This window comes from Chionomys nivalis, chromosome 14 (assembly GCF_950005125.1).
Source record: "Chionomys nivalis chromosome 14, mChiNiv1.1, whole genome shotgun sequence".
Classification (NCBI taxonomy): domain Eukaryota; kingdom Metazoa; phylum Chordata; class Mammalia; order Rodentia; family Cricetidae; genus Chionomys; species Chionomys nivalis.
Window position 1 is genome coordinate 7,931,408 of NC_080099.1, and position 25,317 is coordinate 7,956,724.

At 46.6% G+C, this 25,317-nt stretch overlaps 1 protein-coding gene across 2 annotated transcripts; it reads left to right on the plus strand.

Moving 5' to 3' along the window:
- The first annotated feature begins 4,017 nt into the window (after positions 1-4,017).
- On the plus strand, positions 4,018-14,261 carry Rbfa (ribosome binding factor A). Of its 2 annotated transcripts, XM_057788834.1 has the most exons (6): positions 4,018-4,297; positions 7,413-7,632; positions 8,183-8,295; positions 10,991-11,075; positions 13,029-13,102; positions 13,498-14,261. In XM_057788834.1, exons 1-6 carry the CDS (start codon positions 4,134-4,136, stop codon positions 13,892-13,894), a joined length of 1,053 nt encoding a protein of 350 aa, XP_057644817.1. In that variant the 5' UTR covers positions 4,018-4,133; the 3' UTR covers positions 13,895-14,261. The 2 variants fall into 2 exon arrangements, with proteins under 2 accessions (XP_057644817.1, XP_057644818.1); XM_057788835.1 differs by lacking the exons at positions 10,991-11,075; positions 13,029-13,102.
- Positions 14,262-25,317: the final 11,056 nt, after the last annotated feature.

Below are 25,317 nucleotides of genomic sequence, written 5' to 3' on the forward strand. Positions count from 1 at the left end.
ACCAAGTTTTTGGTCCTCTACCTTCCCGCAGAGGTCAGATCTTGACTTCAGCCATTGTCCGCCTCCTAATTTTGTCTTTCACAGATCCATCCCTCTTCCCTCATAATGGTCCATAGTTGGTAGTAGAACTCATTTTCCTCCCTACAAGATCCTGGCGCAGTGTTCCCGAACCATCTTCTTAAACTTTTACAAGTAGGATTGATTGCCCGTTTCGTTATGTTATCTATATCTATGTGCATATATTTGTGTATATGTGTGTATAAATTAGTCACTTTAACCATTTACTGGCATTAAGTTCAAGGACATTTGTACTGTACAACCATGACCGTTATCTCCTGATAAAATTTAGAAACTAAAAAGCAGGGGCTGGAGAGATGGCTCTGAAGTGAAAGCATTTTTTACTCTTCCAGAAGACCCAAATTCGGTTTCCACACCTAAATATCACCTGGCAGCTGTTCATAACTCCAGTTCCAGGGAATCCCGCACCCTCTTTGAGTATTCTCAGGCACAAGGCACAAGCAGTGCGCTTACCTTCACACACATAAAATAAAAAATATTTTTTCTTAAGTTTAAATTCATTCTTGTGCTACATAGTATGTTTGAGGCCAGTCAGAAATACATACGTTCCTGTCTCAAAAACAAAATAATTTTTAAAAAACACCAAAACCTTTGTTGACATATACTGCATACATGTGAGATGAGGTCAGAGAACTGTGGACCTGAGTCTGCAGTCAAGTTTTAGGGGGAGAGTCACTCTTAAGAGAAGGCAAAGCCGCCGGGCGATGGTGGCGCACGCCCTTAATCCCAGCACTTGGGAGGCAGAGGCAGGCGGATCTCTGTGAGTTCGAGACCAGCCTGGTCTACAGAGCTAGTTCCAGGACAGGCTCCAAAGCCACAGAAAAACCCTGTCTCGGAAAACCAAAAAAAAAAAAAAAAAAAAAAAAAAAAAAAGGCAAAGCCGGGCGGTGGTGGCACACGCCTTTAATCCCAGCTTCGGGAGGCAGAGGCAGGCGGATCTCTGTGAGTTCGAGGCCAGCCTGGTCTACAAGAGCTAGTTCCAGGACAGGCACCAAAAACTACAGAGAAACCCTGTCTCGAAAAAATCCAAAAAAAAAAAAAAAAAAAGAAAAGAAAAGAAAAAAAGAAAAACAAAGGCAATTGTTTCCCACTTCCTTATCTCTTCATCTTCTGGCAATCACTAACCTATATTCTGCTCATAGATTGACCTATTTTAGATATTTCAAATAAATGGAATTGTCACACCTAGCAGCCTTCCCAAGTCCAGATAGCTTTGTGTTCTGAAGTCCATACACATTGTAGGTAGCATCAGTATTTCCTTTTATTGCCTTTTAGCACTCAATTACATGGATATACCTCTATATACTATTTCTCCCCAGTTCACTGACATTTAGGTTCTTTTTTTTTCTCTTGCTGTAAATAGATTCTTCCTTCACATAATATGTTCTGATTGGGAGATCCCGTGTGTGCATCAAGTGTCCGCAGGCAAAATACTTATGTCTGCCCGTGGCAGACATATTCAGCTCAGCACGAATCTCATTGCCCGAGGGGGCCCACTCCAGCTGTGATCCTCCGTCCGTCTGCTCATCTCTCTGGACACTAGCCTTATACTCTGCCTCTATACTTCTGTGTCTTGCCTTCCACAACCCAGTGTCTCTGCGGCTCAGTTCTGAACTTCCAGTCAGCTTAAAATTTCATACCTGAGACCCTGTGGCTCAGCTCTGAAATTCCAGCAAATCTCCAAATGGATTTCTTATATTTCTAACCACTTCTGTCTCCAGTAAGGTCTCTTTGAACTGTGGAACCTTGTTAAAATTTTTGTAGCCTCCCTTAACCTACGCACGTGTGAGCACACACACACACCCCTTGTGTGTGAGGTGTAATGTGTGATTCAAGAGTTAATAAGATTGGCCTAAAAGAACCTGTATTTGCCAATAACAATTGGAAACCAAGAGTACAGCCAACAAAACCAGCATCACCATGGATCTAATGCTATTTACTACATTCTGGCATCGTGGGAAGACACAGACTCATCCATGTTTCTGGCGTAGTATGGTATAAAAGCTGCTTTGCAAATGACTCTCTGAGTTCTGTTATTAATGCTACTATCACCTGCATCATTTTCATCATCACCATCCAACACATCCTCTAGAGTCTCTGCCACCCAGTGTGTTACTGTATCGGGGGACCGGCTAATCGATGAGATTAGCCTTGAGGAATTTAAAACTCCAATTCATTGCATAGACAGTAATATCATTTTACTTTAATAGCGAAAATGGTCAGTTTGAATACATTTCTTTATAAAGAAGTTTGAAATGTACCATCTCCAAACAGGCTGTTCTCATTTATGACTTTGAATTAAAGGAATTTAAAAATTAGTGGGTACAAAGAAGTTCCCTAACTCGTATTGTTTCTTAATAAGAGATGAAATTCCTGTGTAGAGTTGTTCTTCTTGGCCAGGCGTGGTGGTGTGCACCTATAATACTAGCCCTTGAGATGCTGAGGGATAGGGTTTTAGGTCAGAGCCCTCCCCTGAAGTGACAATCCTCTGTTACCACTATCACATTGCTGAAGGTCCCTTCTGTCTCCAGCTACACCTTCCTCTATGAGCTGACTGCTCTGGTCCTTGGGCCTTGCCACACTCAGGCCCTACTGCTCTGTCCACTGCAGTATACATGTGACTGGCTACCTGTGGAGCTACCATTCCTTATGGGACTTCATGCAGCATAAAACTTGGATTTAAAAACTCCACATAGGTTCATCCTGCTTATCCGGCTTGTATCAATTGAATTCTCTAGCCCAGACTGAAGACAGAAGTGGATTTTTGTGTGGCCTATCATCACATGCATACATTATCCTAAAATTTACTCCTTGTACTGACTATTGGCGAACATGACTCCCCTTGACACCTGGAACAGAACGACCTGGAGAAATAACTAAAAGAATAGGTCATTGTCCTTAACAACTGACTTCAAAAGCTCAGCCTAAAAATAGGAGATCTAAATGAAAGCACCAGGCTTGTTTGCCATTTGAATTTGAGTGAAAGCTCTGGGTTAGATCCACTGATTCACGTTAACTCCCATCTTGCTAAGTTCTGATACGTCCCCGTACTATTTCTCCCCCATGGCGAAATGACTGCTTATTTGAGTTGAGGAAATGCTGGGGGGAAAGGTGGGACAGGGAAGCTAACAATAGTCACGAAGAAGGCGGTCCTTGGAGGACTGTAGGCTGTGGAGGTAGGCCTGTCTCCCATCTCCTCACCCAAAGTGCATGGATGCAAAGCCTTCTTAATTCTTTTTTTTTTTTTTTTTTTTTGGATTTCCGAGACAGGGTTTCTCTGTGGTTTTGGAGCCTGTCCTGGAACTAGCTCTTGTAGACCAGGCTGGTCTCGAACTGACAGAGATCCGCCTGCCTCTGCCTCCCGAGTGCTGGGATTAAAGGCGTGCGCCACCACCGCCCGGCAGCCTTCTTAATTCTTTGTCTGCCTGGTTTTTCACTTTTGGAAAATATCTTAAAACTAACGCATCAACCCAGAGACAGTATAATATCGATGGCCACCATGCATTGTTTCCACACACAGGGGCATTGCAGGTTTGAATCATCTAAAGCTTAACTGTCCTCCCCAAACATGTCCCTTCTTTAGTGGTGAAAACGTCCAAAAAACTCGCCAGCTTTTTGAAGCGCACACTACAGTAGCGTCACCATGGCCTTGCTTTAAAATAAGCTGGGAGGGGCTGAAGAGGTGGCTAAACTAGTAATACTTGGCTGCTCTTCAGGAGAGGGGTGCTGAGTTCCCATCAAGCCATCAGCAGTTCACCCCGGCTCCAGGGATCCTACGGTACCTTCATTCATAGAAATAAGAAACAAAATAAATAATGGCTTAAAAAAAGATGCTAATTTGTTGGGGTCCCTGGCCACACAGCCCGCAGTTGGCGCCCCGCCCCCAAGCCGTCATAACTCCGCGCAGTAGCCCCGCCCACCTGTCGGTTAGCCCCTCCCACAGGCGGCTGAGGTGTCCCCCGTGCCCAGTGGCGGTCGCGTCTATAGTCGACTCAGGCTCACAAGCCCGTTGGTCCTGCGCCCACTCGTGTTTGCGGGCCGCGCGCTCGGGAGGGATGTGGGCCGGGGCCGCGGGGCTGAGGGGCTCCTGCGCGCGGCTGCAGACCCTGCGGGGCGGCCATGGGGCCGCGCTTCTTTCCGGCGGCGCGCAGGCCCTGCACACCTCGGTCGCTTCCTGCGGCAGCAAGAACTTGCTCAAGAAATTTGCCTCGAAAACCAGGTATGCACCGGCCAGGGTCCGCTGAGGGCCGGTCGGATGGAGGCTGTTTCTGCAGGGGACAGATGTCCTCGAGGGGCTGGGTCGGGACCGTGGGGTAGGTGTCTGTGGGGAGGGGAGCGATGATAACGATATTTGTGTTAGAAGATGATTATTAGCAGGTCACCTGCAGTTTGACCTTTGACAGTTTCCCACTACGCTTTCAGGTTTGTTTTTTTGTTTTTAATATACAGTGTTAAGCCTCCTGAAACATCACGTTGCATAAAATTTGTCCTAATTGGATAATTTTAGTAATAAGTATATGAAAAGATACTCCGATTTCGCTGGGTGGTAGCATCGCACGCCTTTCGGGAGGCGGGGGGGGGGGGGGATCTCTGAGTTCAAGGCCACCCTTGGTCTACAGCACGAGTTCCAGGATAGCCAGGGCTAAGCAGAGAAGCCTTGTCTCGAAAAACGAAAACAAAACAAGAAAAAGATACTTTGATTTCCACAGCATCTTGGAGTCTACAACTGATTTTACAGGTGGTTTTAGTTTACTGAAGAAGGGCATAGTTTTGATACTGGCCTCAGATTCTTTATCAGAACTTAATATGGTATCCTTAATGTCCTTTGCTATTCAGACATGTAGCTTGGCTGACATGTTCAGTCTGTCCCTGTTTGACAGCTGTAACGGTTTTGGGACATCCTGGTTGGATGTTGTGTGGTTGCACACCACTGGAATTTGATGGTTTTTTTCGTGACTGTATGTGGGTTGTGGAGTTGGAGGAAAAGTAGCAGAGGAAAACCACTGTTTTATCAAGGGCGGATCTGGCCACTGTGCTTACACTGCCCTGGGGTGTTAGGTGTCCTTTTTGGTCATTGTTGGTAAGAAGTTGCTTTGTGTAACCTCTGACCTTAGGAGGTGAAGAACTGTGATTATGGATTGTTTGGAATTCTTTGTGGGAGATGTGTTCTTCATTTATTAATTCATTTATCAGTATGGACTAGTTAGTGGTAATCAACTATTACTTTGTTTTGCTCAAAGATGTTCCATCTTTGGGCTGGAGAGATGGCTCAGCGGTTAAGAGCATTGCCTTCTCTTCCAAAGGTCCTGAGTTCAATTCCCGGCAACCACATGGTGGCTCACAACCATCTGTAATGAGGTCTGGTGCCCTGTTCTGCAGACAGAATATTGTATACATAATAAATAAATAAATAAATAAATAAATATAAAAAAAGTAAAAAAAAAGTGTTCCATCTTTGGTCATCAGCAGCCCTCTCAGCTGCTTTGTTCCCTTGACACATCCCATATGTTTAGTGATTCTTACTTTGTGGCACTTCAAGATGTCTTAAGTTCATCTTACATATATCCCCATCCCCCAACACTACGAATCGGTCATTCTTTTTTTTTTTTTCGGTTTTTCGAAACAGGGTTTCTCTGTGGCTTTGGAGCCTGTCCTGGAACTAGCTCTTGTAGACCAGGCTGGTCTCGAACTCACAGAGATCCGCCTGCCTCTGCCTCCCGAGTGCTGGGATTAAAGGCGTGCGCCACCATCGCCCGGCAAATCGGTCATTCTTATGAGGAGCCCAGGTTATTGTGCTGGGAAGCAGAATCTGGGAGCAGGGTGTTAGAGTGGCGTTTCATTTGTATTTTAATAAATAAAGCTGGCCTGAAGATCAGAGAGTAAAACAGCCCCACTGGTCAGCCTCACAGACCAGGCAGTGGTGACACACACTCCCAGCCCTAGAGAGGAATATAAGATGGGAGGAGACAACTCATAGGCTGAGTCTCATTCTGAGATTCCCGGAGGCAAAATCGCCATTTTCAGACTGAGGTCGAGGTAAGAGCCAGTGGCTGGCTGCTTTGCTTTTCTGGTCTTCAGGTTAAACACCAATTCCTGTCTCTGAGTTTTTGTTAATCGTGCTTCAGGGTATTGGTGTATCTGGCCTTTGGTCCTTCTACTTGTAAGCGTTTTGTGCTTACCTGAAGCCTCTGTCCTCTTTCCCCACCGTTCTGAAGCTCCCTCCTGTTCTAACAGTGAGAAGTGAGGCTTTCCTCAGTTTCCTACCTGTTCAGCCCAGCGCTACAGAACCCTCAACCTTTACCTTCATGAGTGGTCAGTGAGGCCTAGTGCTTTAGTGAAATTTGGAGATAAACTCTCAAGGCCCTTTCATCTTCCCACTGTAGACAGACATGAGTCAGAATTACAGGGTTGTGTTAAAACTGACTTCTGGGGGCTGGAGAGATGGCTCAGAGGTTAAGAGCACTGGCTGCTCTTCCAGAGGTCCTGAGTTCAATTCCCAGCAACCACATGGTGGCTCACAACCATCTGTAATGAGATCTGGCGCCCTCTTCTGGTGTGCGGGCATACATCGAGGCAGAATGTTGTATACATAATAAATAAATAAATCTTTAAAAAAAAAAAACCTGACTTCTGTCCATCCCCACAGCCATGTTGCTGTTCACCAACCTTCAGCGGTTGTTACGTGGTTCCCATTAACATGTCCCTGTGTCTCCTGAAAGCACTCTACACTTGGAGTGTAAGGCCTTTTGACCTAGTTCATGCAACTCTTTTTTCTTACCTTTAATAACTATCCCATCTAATTGTTCAAAAAAAGAGACCCCCTTTTTAAAGATTTATGTGTGTGTGTGTGTGTGGTTTCTTAATGTAGTCCTGGCTGTCCTAGAACTAACTTTGTAGACCAGGCTGGCCTTGAACTCACAGAGATCCATCTGCCTCTCCCTCTAGTGCTGGGTCTAAAGCTGTGTGCCACCACTGCTTGGTCTATGTCTATGACTTTTGAAGATTTGCTCACATCTTTCATCCTCTACTCGGAGGCAGAGGCAGGTGATCTCTGTGAGTTTGAGGCCAGAAAACCAAACAAACCAACAGAAAACATTTATTATATGTGTAAGAGTATTTGGTCTGTATGTGTGTTATGTGCACCATGTATAAACCTGGTACCTGTGGAGGTCTGAAGAGGGCATCGGATTCCCTGGGAACAGTGATTGTGAGATACCATGTGGGTATTGGGAACTGAACCCAGGTCCTCTGAAAGAGTAGCTAGTGCTCTTAACCACTGAGCCATCTCTCCAGCGCCCCTCTCCCCCCATCTAAATTTTGTCTTCTTGATGTAGAAAGAAGTTTTGGTATGAAGGTCCATCCCTGGGGTCTCACTTGACTCAGAAGCCATCCAGGTTTGAGTTCCTCACGAAGAGCACCCTACGGAAGGCGAGGAAGGAAGACACCATCCGTCTAAGAGCCCTGAATGGTCTTCTCTACAAAGCAGTGACGGAATTGCTGTGCACTCCGGAAGTGAGCCAGGAGGTCTACGACCTGAATGTGGAGATCTCTAAGGTGAGCACAGGTCAGAACTGGGGCAGGAAGGCACGGGCTTAGTTTTGCCTGAACCCGTCATACCTGACATCTTGGTTGGGGGTACAGAGGTGGTCCCAAATCTGGTTTAAGTCTTGGGACAAGGTGCAGAAGTAGAACTGTTTTTCTTCTTGGGTGAGGGACCTGTGACCTCACAGCAGCCAGTGTGATGAGACAAAGCACCAGAAGACATTTCGGGCTGGTGTGGGATCCACTGTGTTCGCTTTCATGAACGTAGTGGGGGCCTCCGTCTTTCCTAGAAGGGCTGATTTAAGAAGAAATAGGGGGCAATTGGTCATTTCCAGTTCCCCACATCTGGAGAGATTACTGTGCAGCAATGCTGTGGGGATATGGGGGTGAGCTTAGCTGTCTGTGACTCTCCTTCCCTGCCATGAATGCTGTGGTGTCCGACTGGCATCACCAGAGCAATCTGGGTGTCGGAGGCAAAAGAAGCTGTTGTTCTTACCTGCAGCACACTGCGTGAGCTGCGAAGCCTAAACCTAAAGTGACTTGCAGCTGGGGTGCACCCCAGGTCTCTGTGACTTCAGACTTCTCAGCCTGCCGAGTGTACTGGAAGATAGGTGTCTCTGCAGACCTGAACAGGCACACGGAGGCCGTCCTGCAGAGGAGTGCCGCCTACATAAGGTGATGATGTTTCTTTGTACGTGTGCTGCTTTCTGCTTGCTCCTCAAGTGGCTTGGCTGTTTGTCTGTAGGTAAACTTTCAAAATTTCTCACCAAGGGCTTTTGCTTTTAAGGAAAATTCTGAACTTCAGAGTATAAGTTACGTTTTCCTGTAAGGCCTAATCTAATCAGATCTCTCAGAAGTTTTGTGGGGCACCAAAAGTTTTGTTCAGACCTCTGAGGCAAGAACTATTTTGTCAATAGTTGGGCGCTCCGTCTGCCTCCCTGTCTAGACTAGCTCCTTATTGCATTGCTGCCAATGCTTACTGCCCAGGCTTACACGGTGCCTCATTCACCTAAAAATATCCTGGATAAACAAGTAAAAGGTAAAAGTGCACGATTTTAAATATTAGCCCTTGATGGGGAACACAGGCAGGTCTCTGATGTCTGCTGAGGCACAGCCCTTCCCTCAGGTATTCTGCACATACACACACACACACAAACACACACGAGAGACAGAGAGAGAGAGAGAGAGAGAGACTGTCTACAGCTTTTCAAGTGTAGGTTTTCTCTGAAGAATAAACAAGTAAACCACCAAAAAGCAGCTGGTCATCCCCAAAGCTGGTAGCAAACTGTGACCTTCCAACACTTGCACAGTTGGCGTCCTCCATGAGCTTGATCGCCTGAAGAACTCTACGGCTGTTCTTGTGGGATCATGACTTCACCGCATGTACTATGTAGGGTTCTGGCCCAGTGTCAGCCTCAGGACTAGCATACAAGGTGGTAAAGCCACACATGGAGAGAAGGTGCGTTAACCTGCCAGGCCCTGATGCATTTTAATGTGATGTTTAATTTGTCAGGGTATATAGAGGATCAGAGAGATCCATGCTTTCCCAGTACATTTCCTCTCCTTCGTTTCTTATCTGTGTGAGGCCACAGTTTTGTGTGCATTAGCAAACACAGCACAGGAAGCAGATGCAGAGTGCAGCCTTGACTGTCCTCCACTGAACTGGCTGACCACAGACAAGGCCGCTGCTGCCAGTACGGCTTTAAAAAGTCATTTTTTCGTTAAAAATGTTTGTGCTAGCAGTTAGTAGGTTTATCATTTTAAACAACTTTTAAAATATGTCATTTGTAAGTTTCTCAGATTTAATTTCTAATGTAGTAAACATCAATAAACAACATTTTAAAAAATGTTGTTGGTCTGGTGGTGGTGACGCATGCCCTTGATCCCAGCACTCGGGAGGCAGAGGCAGGCGGATATCTGTGAGTTCGAGGCCAGCCTGGTCTACAAGAGCTAGTTCCGGGACAGGCTCCAAAGCTACAGAGAAACCCTGTCTCGAAAAACCAAAAAAAAAGAAGAGAGAGAGAGAGAGAGAGAGAAACCCTGTCTCAAAAAGCCAAAAAAGAAAAAAAAAAGTTGTTGGCTATTCTCAATAACTTTTTTAGATTGTAAAGAATCCTGAAATGCAAAATTTTGCGAATTGATTAGCTGTTTGGACATAATGAAGTTATCCGTGGCTTAGTTGGAGTTTCTCTTGTGACGAAACACCGTGATCAGAAAGCAAGTTGGGGAGAAAAGGGCTTATTGGGTGTGCACTTCCGTATTGCTGTTCTTTACTGAAGGAAGTCGGGACAGGAACTCAAATAGGGTTGGAACCTGGAGGCAGAAGCTGATGCAGAGGCTTGGAGGGGTGCTGTTTACTGGCTTGCTCACATGCTTGCTCAGCCTGCTTTCTTACTGAGCCCAGAACCACCAGCCAGGGGTGGCCCCACCCACCACTGATCACTAATTAAGAAGAAGCCTTATACTGACTGGACCTCATGGAGGCATTTCCTCAACTGAGGCTCCTTCCTCTCTGATGACTCCAGCTTGTGTCAAGTTGGCACAAAACCAGTCAGTACTCTCAGTTTGTTCAGTTAAAAAACAAAAAGGCAGAAATCCAGCAGGCCACACATCCTGGAACTGGTTCCTTCCCATGTACCTCCAGCTCCTCCCTGTTGCTCTTGCCTTCACATATTCCTCCAGCTCAGGATGAAGACTGTGCTGGGGACTTTGTCCAGCATGTCTGTCTGTCCGTTCGTCTGTGTACTGTCTTGTGTTCCCTGCAAGGGTCACTAGCATCCACTTCATAGAGAGTGTCTGCAATTATCACAGAAGGACCCCTTTCTTTGTTTCCTGTTAAACAAGTGTGGGTGTGGTTGGAGGCAATCAGACGACAGCTGGGTTGAATGCTTCTTCGAGACTATTGCGGTTGCCCAAATTTGGTGCTAAAGTTTTGGGATTACAGGACCTAGACTTCGTTTGGCTGATCTGTATCACATGACTGAACTGTGCCAAAACCCTTCATCTCTAGCATGCTGGGATGTCAGGCGGGAGTCCTCTCGGGCAGTGTCTACTGAGTCCAGGATGCTGCAAGTCCATAGTTAGAGTGTGCTCCAATCCGGGCAGAGTGAGGAGCAACTGTGGTGTGGGGCGTCTGATGATACTCTTAGTGGTGAGGCAGTCTGAGAGCGGCTCCCCAAACTTCATTTCTCTCCCCACCTCTCCTGCCTTCCCCGCCTCCTCCCTTCTCCTTCCTCTCCCTCCCCATCCTGTCTCTGTCCCTCCCTTCCTTGCCTCCATAGTGAGCAAGCCTCCTTGCAGGCTGGAGATGTGGTGGGTGTGATGTAGTTTCTGTTTGGCTCCTCCTACTAAATGTTTGCTCTCTCCTCAGACACCTTCTGCTGTCTCAGCAGACCCTGAGGAATGTTCCACCCATAGTGTTTATTCAAGACAAAAAAGATGTAGTTCTGGCTGAGGTAAGCTTTTGAAATAATTAGCCTTTTTTAAAGAAATTTTTTTTTCGTTTTTGTTTGTTTTGTTTTCGAGACAAGGTTTCTCTTTTTAGCTTTGGAGCCTGTCCTGGAACTCATTCTGTAGACCAGGCTGGCCTCGAACTCACAGAAATCTGCCTGCCTCTGCCTCCTGAATGCTGGGATTAAAGGCATGCTCCACCAGCACCCTGATATTTATTAGATTTTTAAAAAGTTATGTGTGTGAGTGTTTTACCTTTATGTATGACTGCATGTTTATATTACCCTCTGAGGCCACAAAGGACATTTGGTCCCAGGAACTAGTGTGTGGGTGCTGGGAATTGAACCTAGATCCTCTGGAGGAGCAACTGCTGATCCCAACCACTGAGCCATCTCTCTGGCTAGCTATATTTCTTTACTTTTGTATGTGTGTATCTTAGGGTTTCTATGGCTATGATAAAACATATGTTATCATATGATAAAACACCATGACCAGCAGCAACTTGGGGAGGAAAGGGTTTATTTTGGCTTACAGTTTTTTTTTTTTTAATTTAATTTATTTATTATGTATACAATGTTCTGTCTGCATGTATGCCTGCCCGCCAGAAGAGGGCACCAGATCTCATAGATGGTTGTGAGCCACCATGTGGTTGCTGGAATTGAACTCAGGACCTCTGGAAGAGCAGCCAGTGCTCTTAACTTCTGAGCCATCTCTCCAGCCCCCTAGGCTTACAGTTTTTTTTAAATATTTATTTATTTATTATGTATACAATATTCTGTCTGTGTGTATGCCTGCAGGCCAGAAGAGGGCACCAGACCCCTCTACATATGGTTGTGAGCCACCATGTGGTTGCTGGGAATTGAACTCAGGACCTTTGGAAGAGCAGGCAATGCTCTTAACCTTTGAGCCATCTCTCCAGCCCCTAGGCTTACAGTTTTATATCACAGTTCATCACTAAAGGAATTCAGGGCAGGAACTCAAACAGTACAGTAACCTGGAGGCAGGGATCGTGTATAGTGTTGCTTATTACCTTGCTCCTCAGGGCTTGCTCCGTCGGCTTCTTTCTGTACCCAAGGGCTACCTACAATGGCCCCGCCCACAATGGACTGGGTACTCCCACATCAATCTTTAGTTAAAAAAATGCCCTACAGACTTGTCTACAAGCCAGAAAATGCGTTTTCTCAGTTGAAGTTTCCTCCTTCCGAATGTCAGGTTGGTATGAAACTTGCCAGCACAGTGGGTGTGGAGGTCAGAGGACAGCCTTCCTCCACGTCTGTCCTGAGGATCCTACTTAGGACACGGCTTGGTTGCAAGTGTCTTTACCCACTGGGCCATCTCTCCTGCTCAAGTAGTTAGCTTTTTATACTTTACTTTCACACTCTTTTATACTCATTAAACTTCAGTGAGTAAAATTTTAATATTTATCTTTTTTAAGACAGAGTCTCATTTTGTAGCTTTGGCTGGCCTAGAACTTGCATTGTAGACTAGGCTGACCTTAAACTCACAGAGATCTACCTGCCTGTGATTCCTGAGTGCTGCTGCCTTTGGTTCAGGCCCCTTGAGCCCACAGAGTGGGCCCCTCTGGCTGTGACTGACCTTTGTGTCTCTTCTGTCCATACTGGAAGCTTCCTTTTCCCAAACGCTCAGATTCTGTGGCAAAATGGAATTGTTTTGCAAAACTACTTTAGAAACCAGTAAATACTAGTCACACAATTCATAGACTTGTCTGATGTTACAACAACAGTCCAACCTCTGTCATCGTCAGAGAGCTTGTGGTGGGTTGAAACGCCAGCAAGGGTGTGAGACATAGATTCTGTTGTGCTGCCGCATTGAGAAGGCGTCTGGGTGGCATTGACTGAAGCCGGAGGCACGTGCTGGGCTGTGTGAGAGGTTGTGATGCTGTTTCTGGGCAGCAGAGGGTGGAGCTGAGGCCTGCCATCCCCACACTTTCTTCTCAGGTAGATCGCTTACTGGCAGTGGCTGACTTTGGATCCCCAGAGGAAAGGGACAATTTGTCACAAGATGGTGTGAGGTGAGGCTTGTGGACATCTTTCTGTTCCCTGTGACAGATGCTTAGGCTACAGCAGCCACTGAATCTGTGTCTCCACTAGCCCATATTGCCCCCTGGTACCTGCCCCTGGGTCCAGCATGTGCCTGCATAGTTCTGGTGGCTGCCCGTACACTCCCATACTCAGATGAGAAAAACTGGGGGTTCACACACTGACCAATACCAACCATTGTCTTTGACTCGGAAGAACCTAAACCAGGGTCACCTTTCTATGTCCCTGTCACCCTCAGACAAGTTCAGAAGTGCAAGGAGATGTAACAAGTATTCTCTGCAGATGCTTAGGTCCAACCCCCCTGGTTTGGAGCTTGGTTTGGGCTCTGCATGAAGGACTCTTTTCTTCCTGTGCCCCCACTCCCCAGGAGTCCTGAAGGCCTGTCATCACACAATGCCCTGGAACCAGCCACACCCCCAAATCTGTGCGGGATTGACCACGAGGCCTTGAATAAGCAAATAATGGAGTACAAGCGCAAGAAGGAGAAAGGACTCCTTCCGTGTATGAGCCTGGTGCAACTGTCGGGGCAGGGGCCGCTGCCTGACGTGACTCTGCTGCGAAGGAGAAAGAAGACGTCATCCCGCCAGCACCGGGACGCTTCCCCCAGAAGCGTCAGTTTGGGTGAGGATGAGGACGAGGACGAGGACAGCAGCACAGAGTATGAGTGCCAAGCCCACGAGGCAGAAGAGGAGTGGGAAGCAGAGGCTAGAAGTGATGGGGTGCAGCAGGGGCTCCATGGCCAAAGAGAACAGGGGCAGGGGTGAGGCAGAGTGTGTGGTCTGCACTTCAGAGACGGCTGGTGAAGGAGGAGCTCTTGGTCTAGGCCATTCTCATGCTGTTTGTCATTCGGCTAGCTGAGCAATTCCTATCCTCACTGGTTTTTCTTCAACATTCATGTGTAACTAAAATAAATGACATCCATGGGAGACTCACAGATGTGCTACATCTTCCCTCACAGTCGCTGGCACAGGCAGCCGCAGGCACAGGCAGCCTGGCCTCCGTAGCAGGAGAGTTAAGCGCAGAACCCCTAGGCCTGCTCCTGAAGACCTCCACAGCCCATTATCAGTGCTTGGTCCCTGTCCCTGGATGACTTCTCTTTAATAAAGTATCTTGTATTTTTTGAGAATTTCATACATATGTACAATATATTTTGATCATACCTACTTCTCTTGTCTCCCTTCTAAACATCCTAGGATTTCTTCCCCTAAGTCTCCCTCCTAACTTCATGCCTCACTGACTCTAGTTAGTGATGCTCATATGTGCGTGGGTGCAGGACCGTCATTGGAGCACAGACAACCTACCAGGGGCCACACCTGTGCTGCCCCTAAAGAAAACTAACTCTTGCTGGGCAGTGGTGGCACACACCTTTAATCCCAGCACTTGGGAGGCTGAGACAAGAGGATCTCAGTGAGCGTGAGGCCAGCCTGGTCTACAGAGTGAGTTCTAGGACAGCGAGGGCTGTTACACAGAGAAACCCTGTCTCGAAAAAAGAAAAGAAAGAAAACTGACTTTTTTCCCCCGTCAGCCATGAACCACCAGTATCTCCTTGACTGGCGAGGCCTGGGAGACCATGCTCCATCCGTCTGGAATGGTGGCTGGCGTGATCACTTTGTGCAGGCTGCCGTCTGCTGTGAGCTCAGAGTGCAATGATTTGTCGTGCCCAGGACACTGTTTTGCCCCAATCCTTCCTGACCTCTGGTCTTACAGTCTTCCCCCTGTCTCTTGAAAATTATTCCCTGAGATCTGAGGAAGAAAGTGTGCTGTAGATAAATCCCATTCAGGGCCACAGGTACTCGTCCCTGTGAATACTGCTGTCCACTCTCTGATGAAGGTAAGAGCTACACTAATCTATGGGTGTACAGATAAATATTTAGAAGGCAGTTTGATACTATGTCCACGTAAGCAAAGTGAAGCAGGTTCTCTGGGCCCTATGATCTCCCAACCACAGATTCTTAAAGTACCAGGCGTGGGTCGCCTTCTGTAGAGTGGACCTTAGATCCAATCATAAAGTCACGGGTTGCTGCTTTAGTGTGCATGTCTCTGTTGCATTGATGGGCATATCTTGCCAGGCTGGCCATTATTGTAGCTCACAGGATCACAGCTCGGCAAAGCGATTGGTGCCTTTTTTCCTGCGTAGCCTACATAGCATCTTCTAGTACCATGAAAGCTGCCCAGCAGGGAGAACACTTTCAGTGCCCACTGGAATACACCATGTTGTATGACCGGCGTGTGTGCCATCTCCAGCAGTAAGGCGTTACCGTCAACATCTGTTGGACAGTTACAAGCATTGGTAATAGCTTTTGCCTTTTCAGAGAAGTGTCTCTGGAGCCCCCTTAGGTTCTGTATGACTTCTTAATCACAACTTTGTGTGGAGGCTGTGATGGAGCAGAAACAGTATATCACAGGTTTGGTGGGGTGCCCAAGTGACCCTGGCTGTGACCTAGATATGATAATGCCATAGTGACAGATGTTTTTATTTTGGCTTGGTGACCCCTCCTCCCACTCCCATGTGTATTTCCTGAAATGCATCCTTGTGCCAGCTGACCTCATCTTTATCAGCTTGGGAGTCTCTGGCTCTTGGACACAAGCTATGAACAGCTCTATTGTACTAAATTGTATGAGCTCCAAGGGGAAGGCTCATTTTGCTGTTCATGCTTTACCTTGTAAATTACCTTTTGGTTTGTTTTAAACACCAAAACATCAAGACGGGGCTCAAAAAGTGAAAAGCACGCTACCAAGACTGCAGAAAAGATCCTCATTTCCAGTGAACTGGAGCAAGATTACGGCCATGCCTAGGAGCACGGTTGAGTGGGACTCAGATTGCCCACTCAGCTTGTGCTCAGATGGCTACGGGCGCCATAATGACATCTGATAACTCCAACGATAGCCAGTGACATCCAGCCACTTAGTCATAGCTGTCTTTCCAGGACAAGTGATGTGGGATGTCCGTCTGTATGCTGCGAGTATGTATTGTTTGTATTGGTTGATGAATAAAGCTGCTTTGGCCTATGGCAAGGCAGGATAGAGCCAGGCAGGAAATCAAGCAGAGATACAGAAGAGGAAAGGCAGAGTCAGAGATGCCAGTGATGCCAGCGAGCTGCTAGAGCAGCAAGATGTACTGGAGAACAGGTAATGCCACAAAACTATGTGGTGATACACAGATGAATAGAAATGGGTTAATAAGCCTGAGCCTTCAGCCAAACAACTATAATTAACATTAGGCCTCTGAGTGAATTATTTTATAAATGGCTGTGGGACCGGCAGGGACACAAAAACTTTCAACTACAAACAAGTTTAATCAAGTCAGTATCTGTAAATGTCTCTTAGGTTGATGGCAAAACAGTGGGCCCTTGTTACCTACAATTCCAGACTTGAGAATTCAGCTGCTCTGTCATGGCACCTTCAGCAATCCCAGGACCCACACAGAAGAATCTCAGTCCTCCTTCAATGTGTCTGTACGCCCAGCTGCGATGGAGTTAGCCAGCACTCTGCATTCGTGCAGGTCACCGCAAGTGTCCTTTGCGAGGACTTTCTCCTCAGTCAGATATTTGTACCTCTTGGTGGTAGTTGTCCTGTTTAAAACAGCTCCAAGCTGGTCATGGCAACTCAGATCCATGATCTCAGCATTCAGAAGGGAGAGACAGAGGCAGGAGAATTGAGTTTCCAGCCTGGGTTATACAGCAAGACCCTGTCTCAAAAACAAAACAAAAAGAACAAACAAAACACAAAATCTCAGACTCAGAGGAGTCTATCAGTCCCCGCCCAGGCCCATAATAGTCTCACCTGGTTGTATACAGTTACTGTCTACATTCTTACATGCAGCCTTGAGAGTATACCCTAAGAACATGCACACACGTGAGTGCCCGTGTGTCTCATGCACATGCATTCATGGTTTGTCACACATATATGTGTGTCTAGAAGTATATGCATGAATGCCTTCATGTACAAGTATGCATAGACATGTCTAGGAGTACCGCCTTGTGTATGCATGTGTATGAGTACCCATGTGTGCATGTTTATGTGTGTACATGTGAATGTAACTGCATGTGATGGTGTGGATGCCCATGTGCAATGTATGCATGTTAGGCATATGCATATCTTCTGTGTGCTTATGTGATTGCCAGTGTGTGAGAACCTATGTGTACTGTGTGTACGTAGACTGTTAAGAGTTGGGGGTTCTACAGCCTAACAGTGCGGGGCTCCACGGGGCTTGAACAAATATTTTGCCATTGCTGGAAACTTTGCCCTGGGATGTGGTTGCATTGGGAAGCCTTGGCTCCATGGGTGGAGAGAAAAGCTGGTCTGAAACATGGAATCCCAAGTTTTCAGAACAATAACCGTGGAGGCTTTTTGCCTCCTCTCGTTTGGAAATCGGAAGTTTTAGAGAATGTTCTACTGTGGATTCTGTGATCACAGCAAGTCCCCCGGCTTGTAGCCTCTCCTTCTACTGGGACCTTGGTCTCTAACTTGCGATAGGAATTCTGAGAGGGTCAGTCTGGGAGACAGGTCTTGCCAACCCCAAAACACATCTGGTAGGAGCAACCTCAAGTGATGGTTTATAAATACATGCCCCAATCTTTCAGGAAGCTGAGTCAGGAGAACCATAAGTCAAAACCAGCCTGGGCTGTAAAGCCAGCCCTGAAAAAGACCCTGTTAAAAATCAATTAGCTGGGCCATGGTGGCATACACCTTTAATCCCAGCACTCGGGAGGCGAGGCAGGTGGATCTGAGTTTGAGGCTAGCCTGGTCTACAGAGTGAGTTCCAGGACAGCCAAGGCTATACAGAGAAATCCTGTCTCAAAACAAACAAACGTCAGTTAATGAAAAGATTGCAGCATCCCGCCCCACCCCCAAGTACAGTGCCTTCAGGTTACAAGGCTTTCATAATTGACTATGTTGACTCTGTGGGAAATATTAAACTTTTGCAAACACAATGCAGAATCTGAGCTGGGAATAACGTTGATTTATAGGCTACTATAAAGTGAGGATGTAAGGTACCATGTCAAACACATAAGATTTCCAAAGTGGTGACATCAGAGTGGTATTCCCCCACACCCATTTAAGGTGCACAGCTGAGAAGACATTGTTGCTTGTTAGCCCTTGCATTTAGGGTTATCATCTTTACCACTGGTGCCCTTTACCCCCTCGTCCTTCTGCCCTGACCTGCAACAGCTGTCCTGGCCCCCCAGAGCCTGGGGAGTTCAGTTTTGAGGAGCGCAGCTCAGCTATTTAGACCAGCCCTTGTTGCATTTGAATGGTGTTTTCTCAAGGTTTGCTAAGAGCAAGAATCTCACATCGGTCATGCGTGTTCTCAGCGTGGGCTGCTGTCAGCTGGAGCACCTGCTGGTGGGCCCACACAGGTGATACCCGGGAACCTATTCATTGTGAGGCCACTTTCTCCTGTGCCTGGTCAGGGGAGTTACTCGGCATGAACTCAATGCTCCCGTTTCGTTCAGCAGTTATATTCTGTCATCATGCTCATATACCTTGAAGCCACATTACCCCCGGGCGGGCTTTGGGAAGCTGTCCTATATATGAGTGTCCTATAGCTGTCCTAACAAAGTAGCCAGACGATGGTGGCGCACGCCTTTAATCCCAGCACTCGGGAGGCAGAGGCAGGTGGATCTCTGTGAGTTCGAGACCAGTCTGGTCTACATAGCTAGTTCCAGGACAGGCTCCAAAGCCACAGAGAAACCCTGTCTCGAAAAACCAAAAAAAAAAAAAAAAAAAAACCAAAGTACCACTAACTTGCTGAAAACAATAGGAACTTAGTTTTGGTTCTGGAAGCCAGAGCCCTCTAAGGCTCCAGGAAGTGTCCTTTTGTTTCCCCTTTGCAGACGACCCAGAGCATCTGCTGGATTTTTCCAGGTCCCCACCTGCACCTGCCTTCAATCTTCCCATATTCAAATCTCCCTCAACAGTTTTCCCATGAAGATACTTGTTTTACTCGAGCCCACCAGCTCCAGGATCATGATGTTTTGAGATCCTTAGCTAACTCATCACTAGGACTATTCCCAAATGAGATTTTTTTCGGGAGCTGCATGGTTGCTCACCAGAATGGCTATTCTCCTAGCACTGCCCAACTCCCTGCTCCACTGCTTCTTTTCTGCCTCATCCTAGAATGGGACATTTGGCTCCCTTCAGAGGGGAAGGAAGGGTAGTAACTGGGACATGAATACAAGAGGTGCCCACTGCTGTTGGTGCCAGGGAAGAGCTGGGCAGCTCTGGGCATACTATGCCTAACTTGGTGGCTGTAGTCTACCCTGAGGAATGCAGGTGGAGACACAAATCCTTTGGAAGCAGATGCTAGGAAGGAATTTGGGCAAGGCACCAGATGGGCACCTGCATCTAGGCAGTGAGCAAAGAAGATGGTGGTGCACAAGTGTCTCGGGTTGCACAATTGTGTGGTCATCTGTCTAGGCAGAAAATTCAGTTCTTAGTCAGTGCTCTATTGCTATAGAGACACCATGACTACGGCAACTCTTAGAAAACATTTACTTAGTGACGGCTTGCTGTGGGAGCACATTCCGCTCCTTCAGCCAATAGCCTTTAAGATAACCAGCCCACCTGGGCGTGGTCCCTTATACCGTAAAAGCAGCTGTAAAGCATGTGCTCTCTTGCTTTCAGCTCTCACTTCCAGCTGCTAGACTGTTCCTGTTCGCAGAGGATTGTGATCTAGGACAGTGATCTGTAAGTTTTTCCTTAAATAAATAACCCTTTATTATTTATAATTCTGAACTAGTGTGAGATTATTTTGTGATTTCTTTTTTTTTTTTTTTTTTTTTGGTTTTTTGAGACAGGGTTTCTCTGTGGTTTTGGAGCCTGTCCTGGAACTAGCTCTTGTAGACCAGGCTGGTCTCGAACTCACAGAGATCCGCCTGCCTCTGCCTCCCGAGTGCTGGGATTAAAGGCGTGCGCCACCACTGCCCGGCCTTATTTTGTGACTTATGCCATCAATGTTAGTCCATTATCATCACGGTGGGGAGCATGGAGGCATGCAGGTAGACATGGTGCTGGAGAAGGAGCTGAGAGTTCTACATCCTGACCCTTAGGCAGCAGGCAGAGAGAACACTGGGAGTGACTTGGACTTTTGAAACCTCAAAGCCCACCCCCAGTGACACATTTCCTCCAAGAAGGCCACACCTTTTCATTCCTTATGCATTCAAATACATGAACTGGTGGGGCCATTCTTATTCAAACCACCACAGATGGGTACCTGTTGACCACCCCTCTGCAGTAAACCAGGAAGCCCTCTCCAGGGAAACCTGGGTGGCACGCCCTTAGTTCAACAGGCTCCATCTGTATCAAATCCCAGCACTCCATGTTCTGTCTTTCTCCTGCTACAAATCTGCAGCTTCTTCCCTTCCCTGACAGATGTAGGCTGCTCCCCTTTGAGGAATGGGCCTCTGTGCACTGTCTCACATGGTACCCTTTCCAGAGTACCTGGCCAAAGTGGCCCCTGCCTTATCCCGGTGGTTCTGACATGGGAAGTAGAAGCATTCAACTAACTCTCTAGGTGGTCCCCAGTCTAGTGAACTGACACTTAAGTCATCCCAGGTCTTTTGTGTGTCTGGTGTATATGTGCATAAGCCTGCCTTGTTAGTACTCAACATTTGTACTGGCCTGCCCTTGGGGTCCTGACAGGATGCGTCCTCAGCTGCAGCCACTAAGAGCACCTCCTGTGCATATTCACTACATTCCCTTTTTAAAAACCTCCCATCTCTCCCATCCATCCATCCATCCATTCATCCATCCATCCATCCATCCATCATCCACCCCCCCCCCCGTCTGTCTTCTGTTACACTTATGCTCAGGGACCAGTCTCTGCCCCCGCCCTACTCTCTGCCCCTTCTCTTCCATCTTTCAATAAACCTCCCATGTGAGTACTGTTGTATGGTGTGATTTTCTTCACAGCGTTTTTAAAAATTACATGTATTATAAGGGGGCACTTGCCTCTGGGTATGTGTGTAGGCCAGAGGTTGACATCAGATGTCCTCCTCCTCAATCACTTTTTACCTTATTGCTTGAGACAGGGTTTCCCACTCAATCTATAGCTTGCTGTTTCGTTAGACCAACTGGCCCAGTGAGCCCCTGGGACCCCTGTCTCCTCCCAGCTGCCAGCACTGGGGTTCCATATGCATGGCACCACACCTGGCTTTATGTGCATGCTGCAAATCCAAACTCGGACCTTCACACTTTCACAGCAATCACATAACCCTTTGAGCCATCCCCCTCCCCCCATCCCCAGCCCAGTTCTTAAAGTCAGGAATCTAGTGTCCCGAAGGTGGGTTCAGATCACGCTGTTCAGAATGTGTCTATGGGAACCAGTAGCTTCCACTTATACCGTGTTTAATGTCCATACCCAGGAGAGATGCTGCTGCTCTCTGTTGTATTATTTCATCTTAAACAAGTAACTGATATGTGTTTCCATAGCCTCACTTCCATGTTGGAAGTAAGGAGGAACACTTAATGGTATTTTTGTACTCAGCCTGGTAGAACCTGCCCCAGACTGGGGACCCCATTGCTTCCAGACTTGCTACAACCTAAGGTTGAGGGGCAAGAGCTTCTGGGATGCCTTCTTGTTGCCTTCACTTCTGAGGAGACTTTGTCTCTGCTCTGGCCATCCACAACTGAGATGACCTTCCTTGTGACTCTAGGTAGTTAGGAGGTCTCCAAAAATCTTACCTGAGCATGTCCTCCCCTAAAGCTCCCTGGCTTCCTGTGCTCGGAGGATTTGTCACATCTGAGTTCTGGACCTCTATGGAGGTGACCTGCACTGGGTGCCCACCTGTCAAGGACAGGAGGAGCACATTTCAGATTGGAAACAAAAGAGTAGTCTCTGTTTACATAGCCTTATTTGTATTTTCCCCACTTGATTAATCTCTCTGTAGTTAGTATTGATTGTGATAGATACTCATTTCTCTTCTCCATGCCAACCTCAAACTCACTGTAGCCAAGGTTGGCTTTGTATTCCTTATCTCTCTGTCCCTACCTCTTGTATGGGGATTACAGATGTGCACTGTCACACCAGGCCTCAGTGTTTCTTTTTTTTGTCTTTTGGTTCTTCGAGACAGGGTCTCTCTGTGTAACAGCTCTAGCTGTCCTGGAACTCGCTTCATAGACCAGGCTGGTCATCTTCGAACTCACAGAGATCTACCTGCCTCTGCCTTCCAAGTGCTGGGAATAAAGGCGTGTGCTACCTCCGCCCAGCTCAGTGTTTCATTTTTAAGTAAATAGGAAGAAAAACTTGCAAGCAGCGTGCATGGGCTCTCTTGCATAGGAAGTGATGGCTGGCACGTCTTTTAATTATGTGCTATTCTCAGAAACACTGAATCTAGCAACCATAAGCACTGTTAGAGAAGGAACACAAAGCCGCTACCCATCACCAGCTTTGGTTCAGAGCTTGCTTAGGGTGTCTCTAGAGGGTACTAGAGGGCTCTCAGATGGTTAACAGCAACTTGACCTTGGCCTCATAAGTACTTCAGGAGTGTTCTCAAGGGTGTTCAGACACTGTATGGTCATGTGAGGTTTTTGTGTGTGTGTGTGTGTGTGTGTGTGTGTGTGAGAGAGACAGTGCATGTGTGTATGAATGTGATGTTGTGTGTATGTGTATGCATGTGAGGTTGTGTGAATGTGTGCATGTGTGAGGCTGTGTGTGTACATGTGTGTGAGTGTGAGGTTGTGGGGGGATTGTGTATATGAGGTGTGCATGTGTGGGAGGTTGTGTGTGTCTGTGTGCACATGCACATGAGGAAGACTCAGACCACACTGTTGGCTTTTATAGGCCTATTCTGATTCCTTATTTCTGATATCACTAGATCCATCCCCCTCATCTGAATAATGAAATCATGCTAGAAATCACTAAATATTATTTAACGTCCTGAAGATTCTGAGTGATCCACAGTTATACCTGTTGGTATTTGTGCAGTGCAATACGACCCAGGATTATTCTTTCTATATAAAGCTTGCGTGAAAATAGCCAGTTAGTTATTCTATGTTCCTGTGACAAACGTCTGAGAAACAAAGGAAGAGGAAGTGATTTTGACAGATTTTTACAGGTTTCAGTTCATGAGCAGCTGTCTCTGTTGCTGTGAACCATGGTGAGGTAGAGCATACTGCTGGGAGGATATGGCAGGAAGGGGACAGGGACAACTACAGCAGTCTCCCAAGGACACTCACTTGACTGACATATTTTTCCCACAAGGCCGTACTAATTAAAGATTTTCTGAAATGACACCACTCATTAGGGACCAATGGAAGTCGAAGTCTACATAGTAAACCCTTGGGTCTAAACCAGAAGGTTAGCTAAGTTACCTTTTCAGAGACTTCCTTAGGCTGAGATGGCCTAGTGGGCGAGGGCACTTGCTGCTGTGTCTGATAACCTGAGTTCGATCCCTGGGGTCCACACGGTACAGGATGAGAACTGATGTCTGCAGGTTGTCTTCTGACCTCCACATGCATGACATGGCATGTACTCTCATCTTTCACCGTACTATGTACAGGCAAATATGGACACACAAAAAATAGATATAATTTTAAAACCCATGTTATTTTTTTATGCCCTCAAGTTTTCTCTTTCTGTGAGGTGAAGCCTGGTTTGTCGGTCACTGGGTGTTGTGACATGAATGTGGAATATTTCCCAGAGGCTCATGTGTTTGAAGGTTTGGTTCCAGCTAGTGGTGCAGTATTGAGGGTTGTGGGTCCTTGAGGGAGAGCATCACATTTCTTTAGTCCTGAGTTCAGGAATAAATATGTTTCTCTCCCCAGCCCAGGTCTCAAATACAGGGTATGTTTCTTTCTCTGACTCTGAGTTCAGAGTCAGATTGCTCAGTGATTGGTTGGTTTTCTGCTCCAGTTGTCCCTTTTATCCTACACCAATACCTTACACCAGTGCGTGGGTGCATGCTCACTGTTGGCCTACGGAATGTTAGAACAGATACCTTAAACCATTACATGGGTGCATGCTCACTGTTGACTTTCAGTGTTAGGTCAGAAACCTTATACCAATGCATGGGTGCATGCTCTCTGTTGACTTCCAGTGTTAGGTCAGAAACCTTACACCAATGCATGGGTGCATGCTCTCCGTTGGCCTACAGTGCTAGGTCAGATACCTTACACCAATGCATGGGTGCATGCTCACTGTTGACTTCCAGCGTTAGGTCAGAAACCTTACACCAATGCATGGGTGCATGCTCTCTACAGAAGAGAGGGTGAGTTTGAGTCTTGTCCATGGATAAGAGTTTGGGTCTGACTCAATTGTCAAATGGACACTAGAGTATGACACAGAAAGATAAGTAGGAATTTGTTCTCTTAACCGCCAAGCCACCTCTGCAGCACAGGGATTTGTTCTCAACCAAGGCTGTTCCTTGTGGCCATGCCGTTGTGTGGGTCTGGATATTAGCCTGTAAGCAGCTCCCTTAAACCCAAATAACTGAGAACACAAAGCCACCCAGGGACAAATACTGGTCTTGGTAATTTCCAAGCCCTAGTAGTGTTCCAAGGCAAGACCAGAAATATGTTTGCTTCTATTTTTTTTTAAAATTTTGAATTAAATAGAGGACAATAAAATGAAAAGAGAGGAACTGGAGAAAAACCACTAAGGAAGCAGAAATAAATGGATGGTCTCAAGACATGTTAATTATAAGGTTGGACATGAGTGAAGGAACTTAGTAACTTTTACATTTAGTTTAGGATTTTTTTTTTTATTTATTTATGTGTATGAGTTTTGCCTGCATGTATGTCTGGGTACTACATGTGTGCATTTCCCATGGAGGCCATAAGAGGGCATCATATCCTTTGGAACTAGAGTTACAGACAGTTAGCTGCCTTGTAGGTTCTGGGAGTTGAACCATAGTCACTGCAAGAGCAACAAGTACTCTTAATGACTAAGCCATTTCTCCAACACCTTACTTTTTATTTTTTTGAGATGTAGCTCTAGCTGACCTATAGCTTACTATGTATAACCTCCTGTCTTTAGGTTCCAGAGATACACATGCCTCTGCCTCTCAGATTCTGTAATTAAAAGTGCAGGCCGCCACGTCTGACTAGTTAGTTTTATCTCAGTTGCTAGGTTCTAAGCTGCACTTGTTTTAAAATGGTGAATTCTGATTTTACGAGAAAACCAAAATGTATTTTAAATGACTATTATAAGAGAGGACAAAGTTGACTTAGGAATTATGTAGTTTTG